General features: G+C 41.7%; 1 protein-coding gene across 4 annotated transcripts in view; it reads right to left on the bottom strand.

Annotated features, from left to right (window-relative positions):
- LOC128453986 (epidermal retinol dehydrogenase 2) overlaps positions 1-12,554 on the bottom strand; it is a 59,102-nt gene extending 46,548 nt beyond the window's left edge. For 3 of the 4 annotated variants that reach the window (XM_053437107.1, XM_053437105.1, XM_053437106.1), the window contains exons 1-5: positions 12,409-12,554; positions 9,616-9,943; positions 6,252-6,383; positions 5,380-5,479; positions 803-947 (exon numbers count right to left, since the gene is read on the bottom strand). In XM_053437107.1, coding sequence (XP_053293082.1) covers positions 803-947; positions 5,380-5,479; positions 6,252-6,383; positions 9,616-9,943; positions 12,409-12,539 — 836 coding nt within the window. In that variant the 5' untranslated portion in view covers positions 12,540-12,554. The other variant, XM_053437108.1, reaches the window with a different exon arrangement.
- Positions 12,555-25,206: the final 12,652 nt, after the last annotated feature.

Raw genomic sequence — 25,206 nt, 5'->3', positions numbered from 1 at the left:
TTTAGGGTCATGTGTTTGGTTATGGTAAATGGTTTTGTATTTATATAGCGCCTTACTAGTCTTGATGAAAGAGCACTTTACACAGTAGCTTTACACACACAAATTCATACAGCGCATCTATTAGCAGCACTTCTTGTGTTCTATGAGGGGCAATTCAGCTTCTTACCCAAGGACACTTCGGCAAGCAGATGGGAAATACTGGGGATCGAACTGCTGACCTACAGGTTGGAGGACGGCCGCTCTACCTCTCAGCCAAAGCTTCCCCGTTATGAATTCATTGTGTAGGATCATATCCGATTATCGCTCCGCTCACTTTAATACTCAGTCCTGACTGTGAGCGCCAGGTTTCGTGTTGTACTTGGCACAAAATGTTTACGAGTCATTTTCATGATGTTTAAATGCAGCCTCATAAACTCTGGAGCAAATCTAAAATAACTATGTTACTTCATGTACTGATCAGGTCCTGATATCTAGTTATTAGTGTTTATTAGTTCAAGTGAGAGCAGAGTGGAGGAAGATACAGAAACTCCAGCTCGGTACAAACCAACTGCAGCTTCAGCTCTGATCACTGAGCAGCTGTGACCAGAGAAACTCTGTACTTCACTGTTCTTCTACAAAGTCACTGACCAGTTGCTTTAAGTGAACAAGCTCTGATCTCACTGCGTGTGTCGTTCTGAGCGAGTGAGTGGGGGCGGGTATGAGTACATGTAGCCGGTCATTCTGCAAATTAATCATCCTATGTTAACCTGTTAATTTTGACAGCCCTAAATTAAAGACAAAAAAGTCACATAGAAAGACCTACTTGGTTTGACATCCATCAAACATCCCAGTGTTGATGAAGTATGGACAAACAATGGTGGTCTTGATGCCATCCTTCCCAGTCGCCAGCAGCTCCAGACCCACGGACTCTGCAAAACCTACTGCTGCAAACTTACTGGCACAATAGTCTGCTTGCAGAGGTGTGACAGGGAAAGAAGGAAGCAAGTGACAAGGTCAGTTATGCTCTTATCAAATGCTCAGGACAGGAAATTATTAATTGCTTTGCTTATTTGATTTTTTTTTTTTAGACTAGAATACATTGATGAGACACTCACATGTACCTCAATTCAATATGAATACCTACCACATTTTTCCCCACCACATAGCAGTAATGATAACTTACATTTATGATTTTGTAAAACAGCCACAGCTGTTGTAGCATCTGACCTGTACAAGCTTACAGCTGATAAGATACTGTAATCTTTGTGACAAATATTGGTGAGAGGGCAACTCAGTAATGATCTCTTGAGCTACCCATTGAAAACCATCCCATATGCATGATGCCTAATGCTGCTTGCAAGTTTTTCTCAAGACAATGTTCAACCAAGTTGGAAAGATGAAAAATTAAAAAATTAACCCTAACCCTAACCTTATCCCAAATTTAAATTGGGATAAAAGCAAAATTTGATGTGTGTTGATAAGGTTTGGTGACGATTTGCTGTACAATCAACTTTTAGGTATAAAGTATTACAATCTAGCTTGGGCAAGTCAATTACAATTTAAAAGATGTTCTAAGCCTGTTCTAAGTACAGAAGAAAAACTCATCACAGAAGGTTTAAATTAACAATTAGCTAGACAACAATCAAAGTTAGAACTGTTGTTTCTAAACAGAAATGGCTTTTCACATGTGCTCTATTGTGCATGTGTATGAGGTCATAAGTGTTCACTTGTAATACTCTTTTATGCATATTAGCAGTTATGTGGAATATGTGAATCAATTATTAAAGATAGGCATTGAGGTGGGGGTAGGGGGTGAGGTGAAAGGAAGGACGTGGGGGCTGGGGAGGTATTGAAGTATGGCCAGGGCCTTTATTTACCTCAGCTGAACAAGCCAACAGGCTATTATTTCTAAAATCTCTGGGGCTTATTTTGATCTTCACCCATTTAACTAATTTAAGTTATATGGTTCATTCAAACTTGTGACTGTTTCAAATTTAAATCCCTTTTGTGTTAAACATTAATTTAAAAAAAGGGCTTTACTTTAATGTGTAAGAGCAACCTCTATGGAATAGATTCAAATTATGTCGCCATTGATCGTGAATTACTGTTTAGCAGATTGAATTATTGATTTAAGACTGGAAAAGAGACGGGCACTATTAAAGGCTCAGTGGGTAGAATCTAGTTGAAGTTGCATGTTGCAGCTGAATACCCCTCACCTTCCCCTCCCAAACAGGAAAGAGAACCTGTAGAAACCTCTAGTTGTCAAAAAACGTAAAAGGTGTTTAGTTGGTCCACTTTGAACAACTGTAAAAAATACGGCGGCCTCCGTAGAGAGGACCTGCTACCGATGTAAATATAGGGCCCCAAAGAAAACAACAATTCGTACAATTTAGTACACACTAGTAAAAACATCTCTAGGATTATTTTATATTCAATTTCTGCCAATAGATCCCTTTCACCTAAATCTTAAACACTGGACCTTTAACCAAGTGTACTCCACCAATCAGGCATCTTCAGTGCTGCAAGTCCCACACCCAAAGAAAGAAGATTTTTTTTCAGAGTAAATAGATTTCTCTGGAATTTTATTTAGATCCTGGTTAACATATGGAGTTCCTGCAAAGGTGTCTATGACCTTACTCAACTATAAGCAGGTTGAGTAACCTAACAGGAAAGTCTGCATAAAAGAAAAACAATCTAGGGCACCGTTGATGGGCATACTGAAGGATATTTACAGCATTGTTCCTGAGCCACTCCTGCATTATCTTGGCACGGTGCTTTGAGTCTTTATCCTGTTAAGATGTGAACCAAGTCTGAGGTCCTGACTGCTCTGGATAAGTATTTCACCTTTGGCCCAGTCTGGGGTCCTGACTGCTCTGGATAAGTTTTTCACCTTTGGCCCAGTCTGAGGTCCTGACTGCTCTTGATAAGTTTTCCATTAAGAATCTCTCTGTACTTTGCTCAGTTCAGCTTCTCCTAAACCCAGACCAGTATCCCTTGCGCCGACACTAAAAGCCACCCCACGGCTTTATAAGCCACCAACAGGCCTCAATGCTGGGATGGTATTGGTCAGGTAATGAGTGGTGCGTTGTTTCCTCCAGCTTCAGGCTAAAGGGTTCAACCTTGTTTTCATGAGACTAGAGAACCGTGTTTCTCACAATCTGAGTTCTTTAGCTGCTTTCATGTGTCTTTCACTGAGGAGGCAATTCCACCAACTCTGCCAACACACCCAGAACAGTAAAGTGCTAGTCATAATTGTCCTTCTGGAAAGTTCTTGCAGCTCCACTGGAGCCTAGCCAGAGGTACCATATGGTTTTTGGTCATCTCTTCTATCACAGCCCTACTCCCCTAATTACTCGGTAATAAAAATAATTGGAAGCTGTAGACTGACAAATTTATAAAGCATTAAGCAATGCGATACCAAATTAAAATATTTTTGAAAGGAGAAGATTGAAAAATCATGTCAAATCTGACAACCAATTGTGTCCCATAGCTGTCATGGTATCACGGTATCTGAAAGTATTAAGTATAGAATGTGCAGGTATCTGTGCAGTGGGAAGGGCAGGATTTGGACGACTTCCCTTCACACCCAGTATGAAGAAAAGGCTAAAGTTCAAAAGCAGTTTCAAACCGTAAGCTTTATCCCACTAATTTAGACAGATAACAGTTCTGTTATGTACACTGATCAACAGTGGCTGAATCCCTTACTGACACTGGCCCACTAACATCGGTCCTGAGAGATCCTATCACAAGTGGCCAGTGTAAAGTATGTGTGTTAACACCTGGTATTAAAAGTTGTCCTGAATATGTCTCTACTGACCACTTGTGATCGAATCTCACTTCACATATATTCAATTCAAAATAAAACTGCAGCGGCTCAAAGGACCTCAGATGGGTAGGTGTAGGGCTGCTCAATAAACCTAAGCAGCCGTAAAGTGAAGGAGGCGAGTTGTATGTGCGGTGACCGGCGGTATTTAAAAAAAACAGCGCGAGTGGAAGATGGCAGAGGGAGGGCAGCCCTGTTTGATCGACAAAAAGGGTAGAAAAAGTTATTTTGTATGGGAACACTTCGGATTCGAGGATCCGACGAGGAACAGCATCACACTATGTAGCGGCCGCGCCGCCCATTCTCAAGCACGCACCCGCCTGGCTGTTCACACCGGACCCGCAGTTCTCCGCGCCGGACAGCCCGCAATTCTCCGTGTGCTGTTGTATGTAATCCAATGTAGGAATCAGGGGTAAATGATGATTGTCCTCATAGCCATCCCCCACCCCTCTCTTTCTCTCTCTGTCTGTGCTTGTGAGGGGGGCAGATGGGGACATTTAATAATGAGAGGAAAAATTTCAAAGTTCTCAGTTACAAAGTGTTAGGGTTGCCTTCATTAAGGGTTTGAATTACCGGGCACCGATATCCTGGTTTCACGGAGGAATAAGAGACGCAGCCGTCATCGGTGTTTACCTGAACCGGAGGTGAGTGACACTTAGTGAAATCACGATTAATCGTGATTTCAATATTGTCCAAAATAATTGTGATTATGATTTTTTCCATAATCGAGCAGCCCTAGTAGGAAGTCCTTCATACACTCCTGAACAAAATCTTAAGACCAGTTAAAAAATTGCATGAATTTGCATTTTGAACTGTTGAATCTTAGGAAGGTTCTAAGTAGAGTTTCAAAATGCAAAAAGAAGAAATGGGAACAAGAGCCCAAAAGTTGTGAGCAGGCAATTTATTGAAAACAACAATTTAACTGAAATAGGCTGTTCATCAGCTGATCAAAAGTTTAAGACCACAGTTAAAAAAACTAAAAAAAACTCCTAAAACAGAAATTAAAGTGTCAAAAACTGACTCAGTAATGAGTAGCTCCAACATTATTGTTGATCACTTCAAAAATTCGTTTTGGCATGCTTGATGCAAGTGTTTCCAAAAGGCTAGTGCGAATGTTGCGCCAAGTGTTGAAGATGGCTTCACGAAGGGCATCCACTGTCTGGAACTGAAGTCCATTTTTGGACTTCACACCTGAACAATGCGCAGGAGATTCTATACCCAGACACATATTTTTTATTCAGAGATATGTGTATTCCTTTAGTTCTTTTTCAGATTTTTATCCCTGCATGCCATCAACTGCCAGTGGCCAAAGGTCTTATATTACAAGTTGCCCGTCCATCCCACTCTTGTGGACTAATCATACGTTACATAAATAATTTGCATTAGCAAAGCAGTACGGTAAATCCTCAGGTGCAGCCTCTCATCTTCTTCTGGTGCTGAATATTGCTAAAATAACATATGCGCTACTGGTTCTAATCTTGGCTCTTATAATGTAAAACAGTTGCATAAAGGGGGTTTAACTCATGGCACTCTCCTAAAAATGTAAGCATATGAATGAAAACAGAAAAAATACACACCTGCCAATCCATTGACGCCTACGAGCCCAGCAGAACTGGCAATGCTGACAAGATGTCCGTGATTGTTGGCAATCATAGCAGGAAGGAAGGCCTTGTATGTCTGAGCAGAGAAACAGACAACAGATAAACCACCAAACAGAATATAGGCAGGGATTTTATTCTATGCATCAACTCAGGACAACTGACCTTCTAAATGCATAATTTAAATATACTTAAAGAACATACAGAGGTTGTTTTGATTAGCTATAACTGGGCAATCAGAGAGTGCATAACTCCACCAAGACCCACTCCCCGTATAAAGCCAAATATGTATTTAATAGATCCATATTTTTGAAGAACTTCACCATTGTGTACACTCATAAATATCAAACCCCTCTAAAAATCGAGATCTATTAGGTAATCTCTGAGAAATAAATAAATGTTGAAAAACATTTTATCTGGCGATGTAAAAGAAAGTGAAAAGATAGATTAAATGACAAACAAACTTTTTTATATCGTGATAATTCCATTTCATGACATCATCATAATATAATTTAAACATATGGTTATGAATGATATGTTAATATAAAAGGTAAGATTGTGTGTCTAATCATATCGGTTACAAAAGTAGTATGAATTTGTTTGGCTTCATAATGATGTCAACATCTTATTTCAATGCTGCACTTGAGCCTCTATGCAAAATACTTTCACCAAAAAATAGATAGAAATGTTCAATGAAGAGAAAATGTTACATTTAAGCAACAATAGAGTAATGTCTCCATGAAAAAACTTTTGATCCAACAACTCTTGAAAAAAAGCTCAATACAAAAAGCTAAGCAGACAATAGGGAAAGTGATGTTCAAGCTAACAGTTCTCCCTACTGTTATACTGACCCAGAAGTGAGCCATTGTGTTGACCTCCACTGTCTTCTCAATCAGGGAATCTGGAGCATCCATGAACTTCTTTCCTGTCACGATGCCAGCGTTATTCACCAGAATGCTGACATCACCCACTTCTCGCTTTACCTGCGTGGAGCACAGTTAAAGCTTGGGTTAGTTATGATAAATTGAATTAGCTCAGTAAACTGTTAGAGCAGAGTAAAATCTAAGCTATAAACTTAGACAATCTGGTCACAGCTTTGTATTTTATAAAGTCTGTGGATGGTTACTGACACTGCAGGAGTAGGCATCTGTTTTAAGGTCAGACAGTTCCACTTTTACCATGTGTTTCAGGCTGATTATTAAACATTCTGTGTTTGACATGCTATTAGATTAATCAGTAACAGCTGATAGAGAAGCAGAAAGTGGGATTGCCACACACCACTGTTTCAAGCAATAACCACAGTCAAGGCAGCAGTGATCTTAGCAGACAAACAGCATGACAATGTGTGCATGGTAATGTGCTTTGAAGTACAATCTGTGCTGACAATCAATGTTTTGGACAAATATTGGTAATTTCTCTGCCTGTGGAGCGAACAGAATAGACTCATGTCATCATCACATCTGCGAGCTACTGTTTCTCACTGAAATATGTGTAGGACAAGCTGGAAATTGTCTATCAAAGGTAGTTTGGAAAAGCTTAATAATCCAACAATGTGCTGTATACTAGGGATGGGCATAATTAATCGACGATCGATTACTGATCATTAAGAATTTCGTTGATGACATTATTTTTTCATCGCCGAAAAAACTGGATTTCATTATGTGGCAGGATGTCGGAATATCCGAGTTGCCTGGAACGTAGCACAGTGAGGATGCTAACAGCTGGAGGAAGAAGCCCGGAGCTAGCCTCCGCTGCTCGGCTTCATGTCCGCACACGGACCCTCAGTCCACGGGGAAGGGAACCCGGATAGACCTGGGTCTGGGTGAGGGGTTCCAGGAGTGAGGAGGTGACAACAACCAGACTGAGAGGTCGAGGACCGTCAAATCCAGCTAGCTCTCAGCAGCTAGTTGCTGCTCTATCCGTCGGCTAGCTGCTCTCTCATCGGGGCTTAAGAGTACAGCAGCGCATATTTTCAAGTGTAACCAGTGAATGGATTCCGTTTAACTGCCACAAGAGTTGTTCATCTTGTCATAAAGATCTCAATGAAGAAACACGCTGTGTTTTTCTATTTTCACTTCATTTTAATATAACCTATAAATAGTGAATATAAAAATATTAATGATTAATCAAGAATCGATCGTTAATTCTCCCGACGACCAATTAAGACAATTTAATCGAATGCCCATCCCTACCGTATACATATTCACTTCTTCTGACCTCATGATTATCCACACTCATTGAGAAACACAACTTAATTCGGCCTTTTAATGATATTCAAACATGAAGCGGACTACCCAAACAAATATATTTAGCAGAAACGCAAAAACAGCCAATGATAATGAGAAAAAGCCCCCCGCCGAACAAATTGTGGCTGGATTAGAGTTAAAGCCACGTCAAGTTATGTTAGAACTACAAAGCTTGAAATCCTGCGAAAATTTGCAAATGTTTGGTAGGCCGAGCCCACTTGTCAATTCCGAACTTCAACTTTTAGTACGTAGTAGCTCCCCTAGCATTCCTACCAAATTTGGTGAAATTTGGTTCAGGAGTTTAGCAGCCATAGATTTTGGGAGATTTTAGCACACCTTTTTTCGTAACAGGATACACACATATCACCTTAGTTTGAAGATGATTGGAACAAATGAGTTGTGGGCGATGTCCTGTTAAGCTCTGCCCTTTGCGAAAAGTTTTTGTTTAATGGCGGTCGTGTTTTTGCATTCCTCACCCACTTTTGGGTCGCAGACTTGTTTGCAGTGTTTTTTTCAAACGTTTTTTGGCCCAACAGTTGAGAATCAATGTTGTATGACTTTACATATTCATGAAGCTGCAGTTTTAAAGTGTTAACCCTTACCCTGCCCCACACATTGTGACAGCCCAACCAAAACAATTCAGAATGCAGGGTGCCCTAATCAGACAAACATCAGTTTCTCAGTCTGTTTGTGTTTCATGATTTTAAATAAAACTTTTGATATCAACTTCATGCAAATAAACAATCATAGAGTGAGAGAGAGAAAGAGAGATAGCAATGCAAGCCATAAATAGCTGCTTCTACGCACCTCCCCCACTCTCAGAGAGTGGTAGAGAGCTACCAGTTCTGTTGTGTAGATCGCTTCTATACTAATACAGAGCACGTTTAGAGATAAAACACTTTTTGAAATAAAGTCTAATTTACAGCAAATTGTATTAATGTAATCAACAATATTGACGTCATTCAACCAAAAGATTTTAGCATTAAATAAATTATCTGGCCAGTAAATGACACAGACCCTGTTTAGACCTGTTAACAAACATCCTGAGAGATCAGATTACAAATGGACAGATCTAGGGTTGTCTGTTCCTACCAGGCAATAAAATGTGTCCTGACTGCATCCTCTGTTTCCATTTGTGATTACATCTCACTTCCCTGCTCTATATGGAAATAATTACATACGTCACGTCAATTCCATTCTCAAAGTATACAGATGTGTCAGTTGTCTATGTGTGAGCATGTGTCTGTGTCAGCAAAAGCTGGAGATAAAGAGAGAGAGGAGTCAGGAGGGGCTCAGTCAATCAATGTACTAAATGCATTTCTGCTATGGTTTAAGATTTCACCAATATGAAAAAAAAAGGGTGGTGGCCTAAAACCAATCAACATATGACCATTGAGAAGAGTAAAACAATTGAAGACTAGGGCTACGTTGTAGCACTAACGGGCCCGAGCACAGGCGATTTTAAGTCTGTTGTGGTCAATGAAGAGAGAGCGTTCGATGACCAAGCGCTCGTCTCTGCGTTGCATGCGTCGTGCATCTGGTCATGATACACAACTGTCCTCATTTTCGTGAGGATCACTTAATGCTAAATGAGGGGCTTTTCCTTAGGTGGCGCTGTTGAGCTATTTTGCCGTTCCCATTTCCAAATACTCCAGAATACGTCGATTTTCACCAATTTCTAATTTACTGCAAAATTCACTACGCTCAGAATAATCCCTACAATTTCAATAGGGCCTCCCACCAGAGGTGCTCCGGCCCTAATTATTTGAGAAACTGTGGTGGGTCAAATAACTTCCACTGAGCCTGTGGTCCTTCTATGTGGCTTAGGACACATTTGGCCAAACTTGATTAGGCCAGCTGGCAACAGCAGCTAAAAGTTATGAGCCGATGCAGCTAGCTGAGTAAAGTCATCCAAGTATGGTGAAAAGTGCAGTGGTTAATAGTTTGGTAGTTCTTTAAGTAAGCTTACCTGGTCAGCCACTCTGTAAACTTCGTTCCTGTCACTACAGTCACACAGGTAGTAGTGTACTCTGCTGGCTCCACTCTCTTTAGCCAGTCTTGCAGTTTCCTTCATCCCATCCTGGTTAATGTCCCACAAAACCAGCACAGTGCCAAGGGCCGCAAACTCCTGAGCCATGAGGCGACCAATCCCGCTACCTGCCCCCGTAAGCAGTACCACCTCACCAGCTATGTTCTTTCTCTTCCGGGGCACAAAGAGATGGATGAAGGATTCCACATTGTACCACAATGACAGCAGGAGGACCTGGATTGTTTCCAGGAATATATTCATAATAGATCTGGGGAGGAGGGGGGAAAAAGAAAGAGGAGATAAATATGTGATCTGAAGAGCAGGTTTTAACATTTGTCTAAAAAAGCTGACTTTTTCTCCTCTCATTAAATTATCCTTTATATTTCCCAAGGTTTCCTCTCCAGCGGTGTTATGTTCAAGGATATGTTATATCCAATTTATCAAACGAGGTTCAGGCAGAAATGGGGTGGTGACTTTCCAAAAGGGCAATAGAGTATTGCACATTAAGTCAGCATTGTTCAGTTCAGTGTAAACAAGCAAAGGTTGTATTATGACATGCAGGATCTGTGTGTAAAAGAGGCTCAACATTGAATGTGCTTTCAGACATTCACTGAACTCCAGATAATCTACCATAATTATCCGGGGATGTATTTGAGCACGCAAATGGCCAACCCAGTTGGTGCCGACACATTTGTTGTTTCTCCTGCCAGCCCCCTACTAAAAACTCTGGATAATGTTTGAGTGAGGCCATGTGAGAGAACAGCAGGAGATCCTCCAGTGTATTCACTGCAAATGAGTAGGCACGTTGATGAAGTAAAAAACTAAAAGTATACAAATATCACGTTATAAAAAAAATAGAGGTGCCGTACACATAGAAGACAGATAAAAATGTCAACTTTGCACATAAGGATGAGATTCCGGAACCTTTGGTGATAAGGGCTGAAGATTGTGTTGATGTGCTGTAAACAAGAACATGTGATCTTTGCAGCAGTATGTAAAGGTTACTTCCTGCCACACCTCAACCTTGAGTACTCTGGAGATTTATTTGTTGTCATGAATGAGTCTGACCATAGAATCTCCTGTGTTGTTCATATGTGAAAAACAAACTCTGGAGAAAGCCTGGACACTAATATGTAGACATTCTCTGTTTGTGTCCGAAAAACTGCTCCTGTGACCTGTGCCTTTGTTAGTTGGAATTACTATCAAATACACAGAATAAATTATACATATAACTAGCAGTAGACCTTTGCAGGGGCTGTGGGGGTCACCTACACTCATCAACCTGTCATCAACAACAGCAAATTTCAACAAGTCATCAGTGATAAGGAATTTTTTAACATCCTAACAAGCTACTGTATGTGCCACTATATATTCTGTATATTGTAAGGAACATTATATCTGTACAGGACAATAGTGGCTGTCTAAATTCCACAGATATTCCCTTCTCTCTCCAAACAGTACCCAAGGTCAGGTTATAGATAAAGGGCCAACCATGTACATGTCTAAAGTCAGGGACTTTCATATATTACTCAGATGATTATGAAAGAGAGAAACCAACTTCCACTTCACCATCTTCAACTCTTTTGCGTATTTCACCAGTGGCAAGATGTGAGGGCACACCTAGGAATGCTTACTTTAGGATTAATTATCCAATAGGATGCGAACACCTACATGTAATATAGAGATTGACAGCCTGTAAATCGTTCTTCTCTTTCAACCAGCTAAGTACCATTTGGATTTCTGTCCTCCTCACAAAAGACTAAGAAGCATACAGATCAGTTGACAAAGGGTCCAAGACAGCACATATCTTGAATCTGCCAACCTCCTGAAGTGTAGAATTTGCAATAAGGCCACTAAGCAGCTTTAAAAACCTGGACAAAGAGGAAGATGCTTAACTTCTTTTACTTTATCTACCACATTTTTTAATGCTACCAATTCCTAGACATTCCCATGGTGTTCTTATGGGTCATATTTTTGTTGTGTTTTTATAAATATTTTACAGTTTAGATTTCAATTTCTTCTTTTTTTCTGATGTATTATATCTTTTGGGTGACCATTTGTCTATGAAACTATAAGGCATATAACTATGAAATCAGGAATCTTAAACAGATTAATAACAGAAGCTCCACAGATGTTATCACGTTATATTTACAATATGTTCTTCAAGATGGGAATGGCGATATATACCTACATGACAGTGGCAAAATAAATATTAAATTGAATATTATTTGTTAAGATTATGAGAAAGATATTATATATATAGGGTTAGGGTTAGAAATATTTTTGATCAGATAACTTGATTTAATATCTTTAATATTGGTATTATCTCAGCTACATTTTACTGTTATCTATCTCCATTGTACCATTTATGGCGTTGTAGTCGTGAAAGGATGTTCTTATTTACAAAGGATATTTCAACGTACCAACTGTAAAGCATCTTAAAACCAAAATGTGGGTGTGCCCCATGACTTTTAAACTTTAAATATTGAATCTTCACTCGTTTCGACTTGGCTGTAATATATACAGGTTAGTGGAAAAAAGCTTCAAACTTACCGAGATAGATTGAATTTTAGTAGTTTGCGAGTGTCTGTCCTCTGCTCCCAGGTCATCGAATGTAACCGCTCGGGAATACTATCGTTGTTAGTACGTTGTGTTTTACACAGCCATGTGTTATCACAGCCAACACAGCTTGTATGCGTGCGTGTGTGTGTGCGTGTGTGTGTGAGAACGTACCGTGGTGTTAGTGTAGCAGAGCAACAGCGAGTGTGTTCCTGTTGGAGACTCAGCACTAAATGTAGCCTGCGGGACACAAAACAACAGGATGTCAAGCCAAACAGCGGCAGAGCGGTAGGGAGACGCCACATGTGTCACGTGACACGATTTCGGCCATTCCCACATCCGCGAGTTCCCTCTGCCAAGCCAGGCATTATGGGACTTGGAGGATGGAAGCTTCAGAATGTACAGTAAACGCGAAACTAATCAAATTAATAAAACAAACGTATTGCATGAGTACATAATTAATATACAATACTATTATATAAACGTATTAACAGATAAACAACTGTATAAACTACACGGTGTTCGTCAACTGCCAGCCTGCATCAAATAATGTACATTTTTATTCAACAATATCGAACTGGTACACTGACACACATTATTGGAGCTAATTTCCCTTATAGCAACAACATTCATAGAATCAGCTATTTCGTAACAATTTATTTTCAAAGTAAAAGCACATTTGTTTTATTGCAGCAATACTTAATATCAAGCTAAATTACAGAGATTTGAATTGAGTTTTGAACTCGGATCTTGAGATTGTGTAGATTGCTTATCAGACCTCTGAAATAGCCAATATGCAAAGTATGAAAAAATAACACCAGTTAACTAATTCATTCAAATTTATATATAAGCCACACACGTGAATAATAATAAAGCAAATTAATGCTCCTGAGGACTTACAAAAGACAAGCAAATGGAACATACCAAACAGGTATGTGTACTACATGAGGCCATCTACTAATTCAAGAAATTTGTGTCCATCTGAATGTCTAGCGCGATTTATGTTCAACATTAATAACAAAACAAACAACCATGCAATGACTGGAACTGGTTCTATTTGGAAAGGCCTCTGGTATCAGATGGTATCGATGATGACGGGAAAATCCTCAGGGCATACACTGAAGAGATTAATTATCATAACTCGTTCTAAAATAAACCATGTAGCAATTATGCTCAGTACCTTTTGTTTACTCTTATTGTACCTCTCTGAAGGAGTCTCAGCAGCATATTTAGATGTTATAGCAGACCTTGGTTCGTGTAACTTTCCAGATGCACTTCCCCCAACATTTTTTTAACTGTTAGATCAGTGGTTCTGATCTAACCGTTAAACGACACACAAACTGTCACTGGTTAGAGAAAGCTCCCTCAGTGGCGAAATGCTAGGGGCTGGACTGACACAAACAAATCAAATATTGTTTCGTTCCTGATCCACCAATCAAAAGAGGAGTGTTATCATTTGAACGCGAGTTGCACATACGCTTCCGAGTATATCACCCTCACTGAGACGAGCCTGCAGAGTTTGTGTGATTGGTCTTGTTTCCTCTATAATTCAGATATTCATTGCTTTATAAACAGTCTTTTTAAAGACTCACTCCTCCTTAGTAATACCTTCTTGCACTTGCAGCAGGCCTATTCGTAGCCTAATCTAAGGAGTAATTTGCTCCACAGTTTTTTTAGAAAGCTTTACATCTTCAATCATCCACCGTTTTGCAACAAATAAAACACCAGCACTTGAATACTATTCTGTGCTGTCCCTGTCTACATTGTGTACTGTTCGTTTTGTTAGGAACCATTGCCTAGCACAGGCTTATTTATTATTCGTGTGCAAGTCGCTCACAGCCACACATACAAACACACTCACCAAGACCACGATGTTGCAATTAGAACTTTATTAACATCACACACATTGGTTTCACCATCACTGGCACGACTGAGCAATGTCCTCAGTGTGTTTTGTGTGCCGAGGAGTTGGCAAATGAAAGCATGAAGCCATGCAAATTAAAAAGGCACCTCAACACCAAACAACCCGACTTGAAAGAGAAGCCTGTGGTCTTCTTTAAAAGGTAAACGTGATGGCCTCCAGCAACAACAATCCACCATCTCCAAGCATAGCTCTGTCTCCAAGCTATCTATCTATCTACATATTTTGGTGTAGTTGAGGAGGGGGAGGGGCGGGGGGGCCCCAACTACCCCTAACCAGCTTTGGGGGGGCCCAGCTTGCAAAAGTTTGAGAACCCCTGTGTTAGATCATACACCACAAAACTCTGTGTTGACACTGCATTAGGGACTTAATCATCGCCAAGGGTCAAAACATTTCTAAAGCTGTGGTGACTGTTGTTGCTCTCTCTGTTTATTCCTGTACTTTGTTGGAGAACACTATCTCACTCACAAAACAGTGCAAATTATGAAAACATAATTTAAATATATATTATGGCTTTATCTTCCACGCCTGCCCTCTTGTATCTCAGTCAATGAGCTTGTGGATCATATTAATTCTAAAATTACAAACATCATTGATACTACACCCAAAACATCTTGCAGAAATGTAAATTCTCACAACAGAAAAAAAGTCTTGGTGGAATTGGACAACCTTCTGCCTTAATAGTCCATGAACAGCAACATCTTCAAAAACAAATTCTATATGAGAAATTGTCAACACATCTCTTCTGTCAGGTTTGTTCCTGCATGCCTTAAAAAGTGCTGTCCCCTCCAGACACATACGTAATCAATAACCATAGGCCCATATCATATCCCTACTTTGCATTATCTGGAATGCAGGTCAAGAGGCACAACTGCTTTTTTTCAACCACAACTATGAGATTAAGATAATTATTTCTCAGCCTAACAAAAAAATCTGCAATTATTCCGTATAGTCAGAATTACAAACATTAGATCCAATACTAGATACCGATACATTATTTTATGCCATGTCTGTTTGTCTTAAACTACAAACACTTCTTTGGGTCTGAACAACGAACATACCTCTTCACGCTGTTAGAGTTAGAGGTGGTGTGAATATTACTAAGGATGTCATGATTGCAGTTAACAGTTTAACTTTTTATGTTGAGAATACATTTTTACCCTGAAAGCAGAGTCAGGGTTGAAATGTTTTTGATAGCTGATAACCTTTAGCTCTGATTTTCTCTGCGTGGTTTAGTGATATGTCAGAGAATAGACTGAACTCACTTCATTCATGATGCTCTGAGCATGAGTCTGAAAAAAGACTGAATCGCAATTACTTCTTGACTGGGTACTTATTATTAAATCACTTTGTTTCAACTTTAACAATGTTTTGATTGAAAAGTTAATATAAAGGCATGTTGGGGTTGGTGGCTGATTATCATCTGTCTGACCAAGAGGTGATGGCAAGGAATTAATATACATTTTTAATGATGATAATTAATCTCCAGCTCAACCTCCAGATGTAATGAATTGAGAGTTGGCTGACTGATTTATAAGATACACTCTTATCAACACACGTCAGATGACAAGGTCTATCAGGAAAAGGGGAAGACATCCTTTTTTTTACTGTTCACTTGTTTAGATAGATAGATAGATAGATAGATAGATTACTTTATTCATCCCCGAGGGGAAATTAAGTCGTCATAGCAGCCGGTACATTTGAATACAATAAAATACAATACAATAGAATAAAATATAAAATATAAAATATAAAATATAAACTATAAAATATAAAATATAAAATATAAAATATTGCGGTAGAAAGAATAAAAACAGAAACACAAGATAAAATAGGTAGATAAGGTGCAGTGGCAGATGATGGTAATAGTACTGATGATAGGATGGTAATGTTATTGTTAGACAGTATATAAAAGATAGTACAGTATATATAGTATATAATATATATTTATATATGATAGTAATTATACCAATATAATAGCAGTATATAGTAATAATAGCAGCAACAGTATATATAATAATAATAATAATAGTAAAATATAATAATAATAACATGTACACATGTATAAATAAAATATGTGTATATAGACTTATATATACAAAGAATATACAAAGAGTATGATATAATATATGATATATAGTACGGGTATCAATATAAGTATTTGGCGATACAATACAATGTTGCTCAGAGACGCAGTAGAGGCAGTCGTAGAGTCAGCGGAGGGTCCGCTGGGGGTGGGGGGGTTGGGGTTGAACCTATTGAAGAACGTGTTCAGCTCGTTCGCACGTCGTTCATCCCCAGCTGCTCCCCCTTCTCTCCTCTTGAAACCAGTGATCTCCTTCATACCACTCCAGACGTCCCTGGTGTTGTTTTCCTCCAGTTTGTGCTCCAGTTTTTTTCTGAAGTTGTCCTTGCTCTCCCTGATGCTGCGCTTGAGCTCCCTTTGAACCCGTTTGAGTTCTGCTCTGTCCCGTGATCTAAAGGCCCTCTTCTTCTCGTTGAGAAGGGCCTTCAGGTCGCTTGTAACCCACGGCTTGTTATTTGGGTAACAGCGGATCTCTTTAGTGGGGATGGTGTTATCGATGCAGAACCCAATGTACTCAGAGACACAGTCAGTCAGGCCATCAATGTCCTCACCATGTGGCTCATACAGAGCATCCCAGTCTGTGGCCTCCAGCGCTCCACGCAGTGTTTCCATGGCCTCATGAGACCATTTCCTCACTGTCCTCACTGTGACTGGGTGCTGCTGAATCACAGGCTTGTATGATGGTGAGAGCAGGACTAGGTTGTGGTCTGACCTGCCCAGTGGTGGCAGGGCAGTGGAGCTGTATGCATCCTTAACATTTGCATACAGCAGGTCCAAAGTCTTATTTTCCCGGGTGGCACATTTTACAAACTGGAAGAAGGTTGGGAGTGTGGATGAGAGGGAAGCATGATTAAAGTCACCTGTGATGATGATGAAGGCACCGGGGTGTTGTGTCTGTAATCCTGCAGTCACAGTGTGGATGACGTCACACGCTGCTTCTGCATTCCCAGATGGAGGAATGTAAACATTGATGGCGAAAACACTGGTAAACTCCCTCGGCAAATAATATGGACGAAGTCCGACGGCGACGAGCTCGATGTCCGGGCTGCAGACACGCTGTTTAACGGTGACGTGCCCGGGGTGACACCACCTGTTGTTCACGAGCACGGCGAGTCCCCCTCCTTTCTTCTTGCCGGTCGCGATGGTGTCTCTGTCGGCTCGAACCGTCTGGAAGCCGGGAATGGTGACGTTGGAGTCCGGTATCTGCTCGTGCAACCACGTTTCCGTGAGACACACAATGCTGGACTCCCTGTACTCCCTCTGTGTCCTGATGAGCGCTTCCAGTTCGTCCACTTTATTTGCCAGCGACCTCACGTTTCCAGTGATTACTGCAGGGATGAAGGGCTTAAACTTCCTCTTCTCCATCCTCCGTTTAAGCCCCGCTCTGCAGCCCCGCCGTCTCCTCTTTAGTTCCTCCGGGATGGTGGGTCTCTCTCCGGCCAAGAGGGTAGTGTGCCTCAGGGCGATCAGCTGGTCGCGGATGTAAACAATGCCGCCGTGTGTTGCAGGCATTCTCCCAGTGATCCGAAGAGACCGAAGTGCGGTTAAAAGTTATAAAAAGTGTCCAATAAATTTCAAAAGCATCTCGTCATTGTGCGGGACGAAGATGCACAGAGCAGTGCAAAAATAAATATAAAAAACAAATCGCAAACGTTATAAAAACACAAAAAACCGACAGTAGTACCAGGAGCTGCTACGACAGGCACCCGTTAGTACGGCGCCATTTTTGAACTTTGAACTTTTTATTCTTGTAAAATATGAATATGTACATCTTTGAGACTATTTCAATGCAGGACTGTCAGCATGATCAAAATGTGAAGTTAGTGACACTGGCAACCACAGTTTAATGTATTCCTGGGGACAAAGCAGACCATTTTGTCATATTCAAAACTGACCGCTAAGGGTAAGCATAGATACAGTAAGATCTTTATTCACATCAACAGTACCAACATCCTTGTCCCTCGCCTGTGGTGAGGCCGATGGCTGCAGCCCCTGTTCCTGGTCCCTCGTCGGCGGAGAGGCCAACGCCTGAAGCCCTTGCAGCCCCTTTTCCTGTTGCCTGGGCGCACGTGCGGCTTAGCCCACCTGCTCGACCACCGGAGAACCTCTGTGGGTGGGAAGGTGGTGGTGGGGAGTAGGCTGGGAGAGCACCTTCACCTGCATCACAGAGAGTCAATCAGCACAGGTGAGAGCTGTTAGCTGATTGCTCCTCACGTTTAAAAGGCAGCGAATGAGAACACTAAGAGAAACACGGAACACTGAGACAGTCACAGAGATGCACAGAGGACTGAGACACTGAGTTTCAAAGCTTAGATGTCCAGCAGAAACTTCTGGACCCCTTTAAGTTAAGTTCCCTTTATGTTTGTTGACGTGGGTTGAAGGACCCATTGTATGCCCGTTTTACCACAGTTGATATGGTTCCTTGGGGTCTTAATGAAATGTCTAACATATTTTGGTCAAAATACCACAAGGATCATTTAAAACAGCACCCTTTTTACCCTGTCTAAAACAGCCCTCCTCAGATTGACCTGTTTTGAGTGCTCCGCCCCCCCTCCTTCACGAGATACAAGCACCCAGATTTTTAGCTATCCATTACCTCTATAGAAATATGGCTACTGGAGACGAAGATACAATCTTGCAACCATTTCGTTTTGAACCAGAGTCAAGGGCCGAAGCCTGGCTGCGAGAGCCCCAGCTCCTCAGCGCAGCCCCGCAGTGGTAGCAGTGGGAGCTTGAGCTGGCGCAGCAGCAGCATCCTCACACTATGTTGAGTCAACGTTTAGAGGTGTCCCGGGGGTCCCTTGTTTATGCGGCCACTTAAATGTCTGACGGGTAGCAGCGTCAGACATTTAGCGAGACTCCCTACATGGGCATGGTGTAACTATGACGTATTTCGGTCGTAATCCCATTCGACGCACTCTAGTGTATCGTTTCTGACATAGAGGAACCAAAACAAATCGCGGGAGTTGTTTTTTTCCAGAGTTTTTGGGACGGTAGACATGCCAGAAACCCAAATTAACGTGTAGAAGCACTACAAAAGTGGAATATTCATAATATGTCCCGTTTAAAACAGCACCCTTTTCACCCTGTCTAAAACAGCCCTCCTCAGATTGACCTGTTTTGAGTGCCCCGCCTCACCCCTCCTCCCTCCTTCACGAGATACAAGCGCCCGGATATTTAGCTATCCATTACCTCTGTAGAAATATGGCTACTGGAGACGAAGATACAATCTTGCAACCATTTAGTTTTGAACCAGAGTCAGGTGGGCCGAAGCCTGGTTGTGAGAGCCCCAGCGCCCCAGCTCCCCAGCGCAGCACCGCAGTGGGAGAAGTGGGAGCTGGAGCTGGCTCAGCATCCTTCCACACTGTTGAGTCAATGTTTAGAGGTGTCCCGGGGGTCTCTGACGATCGGCATGTTTATGCGGCCTCTTAGATGTCTGACGGGTAGCAGCAGCGAGCTAACGCTAGGCGGACAGAGCCGGTGAGATGATGGTGGGGGGTGGTCCAAGGCCATGTAGCGAGACTCCCTACATGGGCATGGTTGGAAAATTACGTACTTTTCGGTCGTTATCCCATTCAACGCACTCTAGCATATCATTTCTGACATAGAGGAACCACAACAAGTGGTTTTTGGGATGGTAGACATGCCAGATACCCAAATTAACGTGTAGAAGCACTACAAAAGTGTAATTTTTATTATATGTCCCCTTTAAATGGGAATAAAAGCATGTTATAAACCTGAATGGTTTGTCTCTGGCTGCTGTGGTGAGAGCCCCGTGGCATGGTTGACGGCCACAACATGATACTTCATAGAGGTTTGGGGACCATTCTTGGACTTTGATGAGCAAAATGATGTGGGGGAATACTGGTGGTTGAGGGGAATTTAGAATAATCTAACTATTCATATATGAGAAAGATGTCTACATTGACTTGTGACAATGCGCCATTGGTAACATGTCCCAAATATATATTTTTAAGAAGGGATCAGACCACGTGAAAGGAATATTATTTATATAATGTCTATATGATTTGTGATGTTTTTATTTATTAGGGCCCGAGCACTGAACCGGTGGGAGGCCCTATTGAAATTGAAATGATTATTATTATTATTTTTCTCTGATTAAATGAATTGGCTTTTTGAGGGCTTTACAGTCCAATCGAGTCCAAACTAGACATGTAAGACAAGAGTCGCGACTTGAAGACATCTATACACAAATCGTGATTTAAAATCACAGCGCCCCTGGTGGCAACAGGAAATGTCTTGCTTTTACGAGCATGTTACGCTTTGAAGTATTCCTCCTCATCCACTTTGACCAACCATGTCAAACTGTATCAAATGGGTCTCAAGACATTGATAATGTAGGCATACAATTACTGTGACTTTTCATCATGCAGATTATTAATGGCGTGACATCAAAGTTCATCAGCTCGCCATAACATACGAAATTGCTGTAACTTCCGTGTTCATGGGTCCATCTCCCTCAAACTACTTGTGTGTAGCAACCCCCCCCCCCCCCATCCCCCCCCCCTGCAGACATCAGATGGTTTTAAGGAATTGGCGGGGCAAAATAACTGACTAGCGCCCCGGCACTACGATTGGCCGACATCCACAAAAATCGATAGGGACCTGTGTGTCTTTACATTACAAAGAAATAAGTCTCTTGGAAAGATATGCTAGAACAAACAGGAAGCCCACCATTTTGGATTTGGTGGCCATTTTAGCCATTTTAGCCATTTTCTAAAATTTTACTCTGAACTTGTCGTAGGCCTTTCATCAGATCAACTTCAACTTCTGGCAATGTCACCTAAACAAGATGGAGATATAAACTCACTGTTTATATTTGATTTCATCACACGTTGTGACCGTGGCCTAGCGTCAAAGTTTGATAACACACCATCAAAACACGAGCTTCTGTATCTCAGACATATTTGGTCCAACTGAGTCCAAACTAGACATGTAAGACAAGACTTGCGACCTGATGACATCTACACAGAAATCCTGACTTAAAATCACAGTGCCAGCTGCTGGCTACAGGAAGTGAAGTGTTTATCCTTGCCGCAGAGCGCAAATTGCATGCAACATGGAGCATGTGCCTGGTCATCGATCGCTCTCTCTTCACAGACAGCAAAACAGTCTGGAAATCGCCTGTGCTCGGGGGCGTTAGTGCTACAATGTAGCCCTAGTTCATTTTATAATTGTTTTTTGCACATTTTTATTGTCTGTGGTCTGGTTTTTGTTACAATTGCTTTCCAGGTTATGTCGATACCTTTTGTTTGTCTTGGTGAAAATGAAACTCATTAAACTTATTTGTAAAATAAACACTCATCACTACTTATCAGGACCGGATCAGCACATAAAGTAACTTAGTGTTTGTTTGATTCGCTTGAGAGTTTATGAGACTGCATTTAAACTTCATGAAAAATAACGTTTATCAATCCTCTCCTGTACTCCCTGTTAACGCATGACTGCGTGGCCACCCACAGCTCCAACACCATCGTCAAGTTTACTGATGACACCACTGTCATAGGCCTAATCACCGGCGAAGATGAGAAGGCCTACAGAGAGGAAGTCAGAGCCCTGACATCTTGGTGCCAGGACAACAACCTCCATCTCAACGTCAGCAAAACGAAGGAGCTGATCGTGGACTACAGGAAGAGACAAGGAGTGGAACGCGCCCCCCTCTCCATCAATGGGACCACGCTGGAGCGAGTCAGCAGCTTCAAGTTCCTCGGGGTCCACATCACTGATGACCTGACCTGGACCCATCACACAGACTCCATCAGGAAGACAGCCAGACAGCGGCTCTTCTTCCTCCGCAGGCTGCGGAGGCTCCATATGTACTCCAGGATTCTCTGCAATTTCTACAGATGCACAATAGAGAGCATCCTGACTGGCTGCATCACCGCCTGGTATGGCAGCTGCACCGCCCTGAGCCGTAAGGCTCTACAGAGGGTGGTGAAATCCGCCCAGCACATCACCAGGATGGCGCTACCATCCATAGAGGACCTCTACACCCAGCGGTGCAGGAAGAAGAGCAGCCGGATTATTAAAGACCCCTTTCACCCCAGCCATAAACATTTTTGCCTGCTGCCGTCTGGCCGACGGTACCGCAGCATCCGGGCCCGCACCACCAGGCTCAGAGACAGTTTCATCCCCCAGGCTTTAAGACTTTTAAACTCCTCTGAACTGCAATAATTTCACCAAACCAGCACCGTGACATATTTGCATATTTGCACATAATTGCACTATTGTTGTTTTATTTTCTCTTCAGCTGTGTATATATATTTATATATATATAATTTTCTATTTAAAATTTTGATATTCTACTTTATTCTATTTTATACTATTTCTATTTTATTTTATAGGTTGTAATTAATTAAGCATTGCTAGAAGAGAGTCTGTGACTCAAGCATTTCACTGCCAGCGACTGCTTAATGTTATTGTTGTGCATTTGATAATAAGAATCTTGAATCTTGAACTTGCACAACACTGCAGACCTGTATTAGCAGCGTTTCTCTGTGATGAAGTCACACACACACATACACACACACACACACACACACATACACACACACAGGAGTCATCTCACTGATGCACACCTTCACTCCATTGAGAGTTTCCACAGCACAGAGCCTAACTATAAACATTAATGAACTGGCAGCCAAGAAAATATGACAAACTTCTGGCAAAGAAGGCTGTAGCTGTATTCTGTCCATCACCTGACCTTAATCATCCCTGCCTCCTTTGAGTATTTAAGTCTCTGTTAGTCAGTTTGTCTTGTCATCCTGTCACCTTGTTCCTCGTGTTTCCTACTAATTAAGAGTTTCTGTAGTACCTGTAGGACACTTTTTGTTATTTAAATCTGGCTCCTGGATTTTGAGTCCTCCTGAACTGTGCATCACACAACACCAAGGTTCAAATCGGACAGGTTCTTGTTCCAAGGATGCATCACGTGATTGCATAACTAAAGCTTTGTCTGTCTCTTCCTTGATGGAAGTGGAAAACATTTCTTTTTGAATAAGGAAGTATTTGGAGTAAAAGCAAGAGAACTGTTCGTTGGAGTAAAATGTAAGTTTCATTTTAAGTTAAAAAAAATAGTGTTTTATAGGGGTCCTTGACTACACTACTACACAGCTGAAACTGGATTCTGTACCCAGGAGGAATAGGTGAAGGATTGCCCAAAGCAGGCTACTGGTGTGCATGTATCTGACCAACGGTCAGAAACAGACTCCAGGAGGGTGGCATGAGGGTCCAACGTCCTCTAGGGGGACCCGTGCTCTCAGTCCAGCACTGTGCAGCTCATTTATTATTCGAGATCACCAGGATTGCCAGATCTGCCATAGGCGCTCCGTTCTCTTCCCAGAGGAGAGCAGGTTCAAACTGGTGTGAGTCTGGAGACGCCGTGCTGAACGTTATGCTCCCTGTAACATCATCCATGATCTTGCTGGCAGCTGACCATAGACTATGATTGCGGCAGGACTGCTTGATATATAGTACACTTGACATCTATTGCACTTCTGTCTGTCCTGGTAGAGGGATCCCTGACATGTGGCTCTCTCTGAGGTTCCTATGTTCTTTTTACCGTGTTAAAAGGGTTTTTAGTAGTTTTTCCTTACTCTTGTTGAGGGTTAAGGGCAGAGGACATCACACCATGTTAAAGCCCTATGAGACAAATTGTGATTTGTGAATATGGGCTATATAAATAAAATTGTATTGATTGATCCAGCATGACCGGTTTGGCTGTGGATGAGTGATAGTCTGGGAAGTCATATCCTTAGAGGGTCACACAGACCTCCATGGCATGGCCAACAGTATCCTGGCTGCTATTAGGTACCAGGGTCCTACTGACCATACACACTACTGATTCACATGAGTTGCTGTGAATAAATTCATACAAGTTGGGTTAATGATTCTGGTTTCCATTGACCGTTGTGATGTAATTTCGTTCTCAACAATTAGCAAATTTACATCATTAAAGATTTTCAAGTTAAATAACTAGTTCATCGAGATCTGAGTGGATGGGACAAAAGGTTAGCATCAGAGGAGTGGAGCTGACGTGATAGAGTATGGTGGTGGAGCAGGTCGGTGAAGTAGGAGGGGGCTGGTTATGGAGGGCTTTATGAGTGAGGAGAAGAACTTTGTATTGGATGTGTTGTGGGATGTGGAGCCAGTGTAGATTCTGGAGAACAGGGGTGATGCGATCACAGGAGCGGTAGTAAGTGAGCAGGCGAGTAGCAGAATTTTGGATGTACTGAAGTTTTGTTTAGTACTTTGGATGATGTGCCGTAGAGAATACTGTTGCAATAGTCGATTCTGGAGGTGATGAAAGTGTGGATCAAAGTTACAGCAGCAGAGGAGGAGAGTGATGGGCGGAGACGGGCTATGTTTTTTAGTTGGAAAAAAGCAGTTCTGGTGATTTGGTAAACATGTTGTTTAAAGGAGAGATTGCTGTCAAACATGAGTCAGAGATTGCGGATGTGTGGAGAGAGAGAAAGAGTGGAGTTGTCTATGGTGAGGCAGAAATTGTGACTGGTTTTATTGAGGGACTTGGGACGATGATGATATCTGATTTGTCAGAGTTTACGTTGAGGAAGTTTATATCCATCCATGATTTAATGTCATTGAAGCAGTTGGTCAGAGTGGAATGAGTAGCAGAGGTGATGGATTTAATGGAGATGTAGAGCTGGACATCTTGGCGTAGCGGTGGAAGTGAAGACCATGTTGACCTATGATATTACCTAGGGAGCAAGTAGACGATGAACTGTGTATGGCTGAGACAACTGCAAGGAGCCAGGACAATGGAGAGGAGCTGATCGCAATGTAAATGCTGTGTAGATGCATAAACATCTTTATCCTACAGAGCTTTGTCGACGAGTTGACGTAGAGGAAAAGTTCATCATCCAAATCTCAAGAATAAACCTTCTGGAGAGAGTGGCAACGTCCTGAAAAAATTCACCCACTGCTA

This window comes from Pleuronectes platessa, chromosome 13 (assembly GCF_947347685.1).
Source record: "Pleuronectes platessa chromosome 13, fPlePla1.1, whole genome shotgun sequence".
NCBI classification, from domain to species: Eukaryota; Metazoa; Chordata; class Actinopteri; order Pleuronectiformes; family Pleuronectidae; genus Pleuronectes; species Pleuronectes platessa.
The sequence above is the reverse complement of the archived record's forward strand: the minus strand, read 5'-3'. Positions and strand labels throughout refer to the sequence as shown.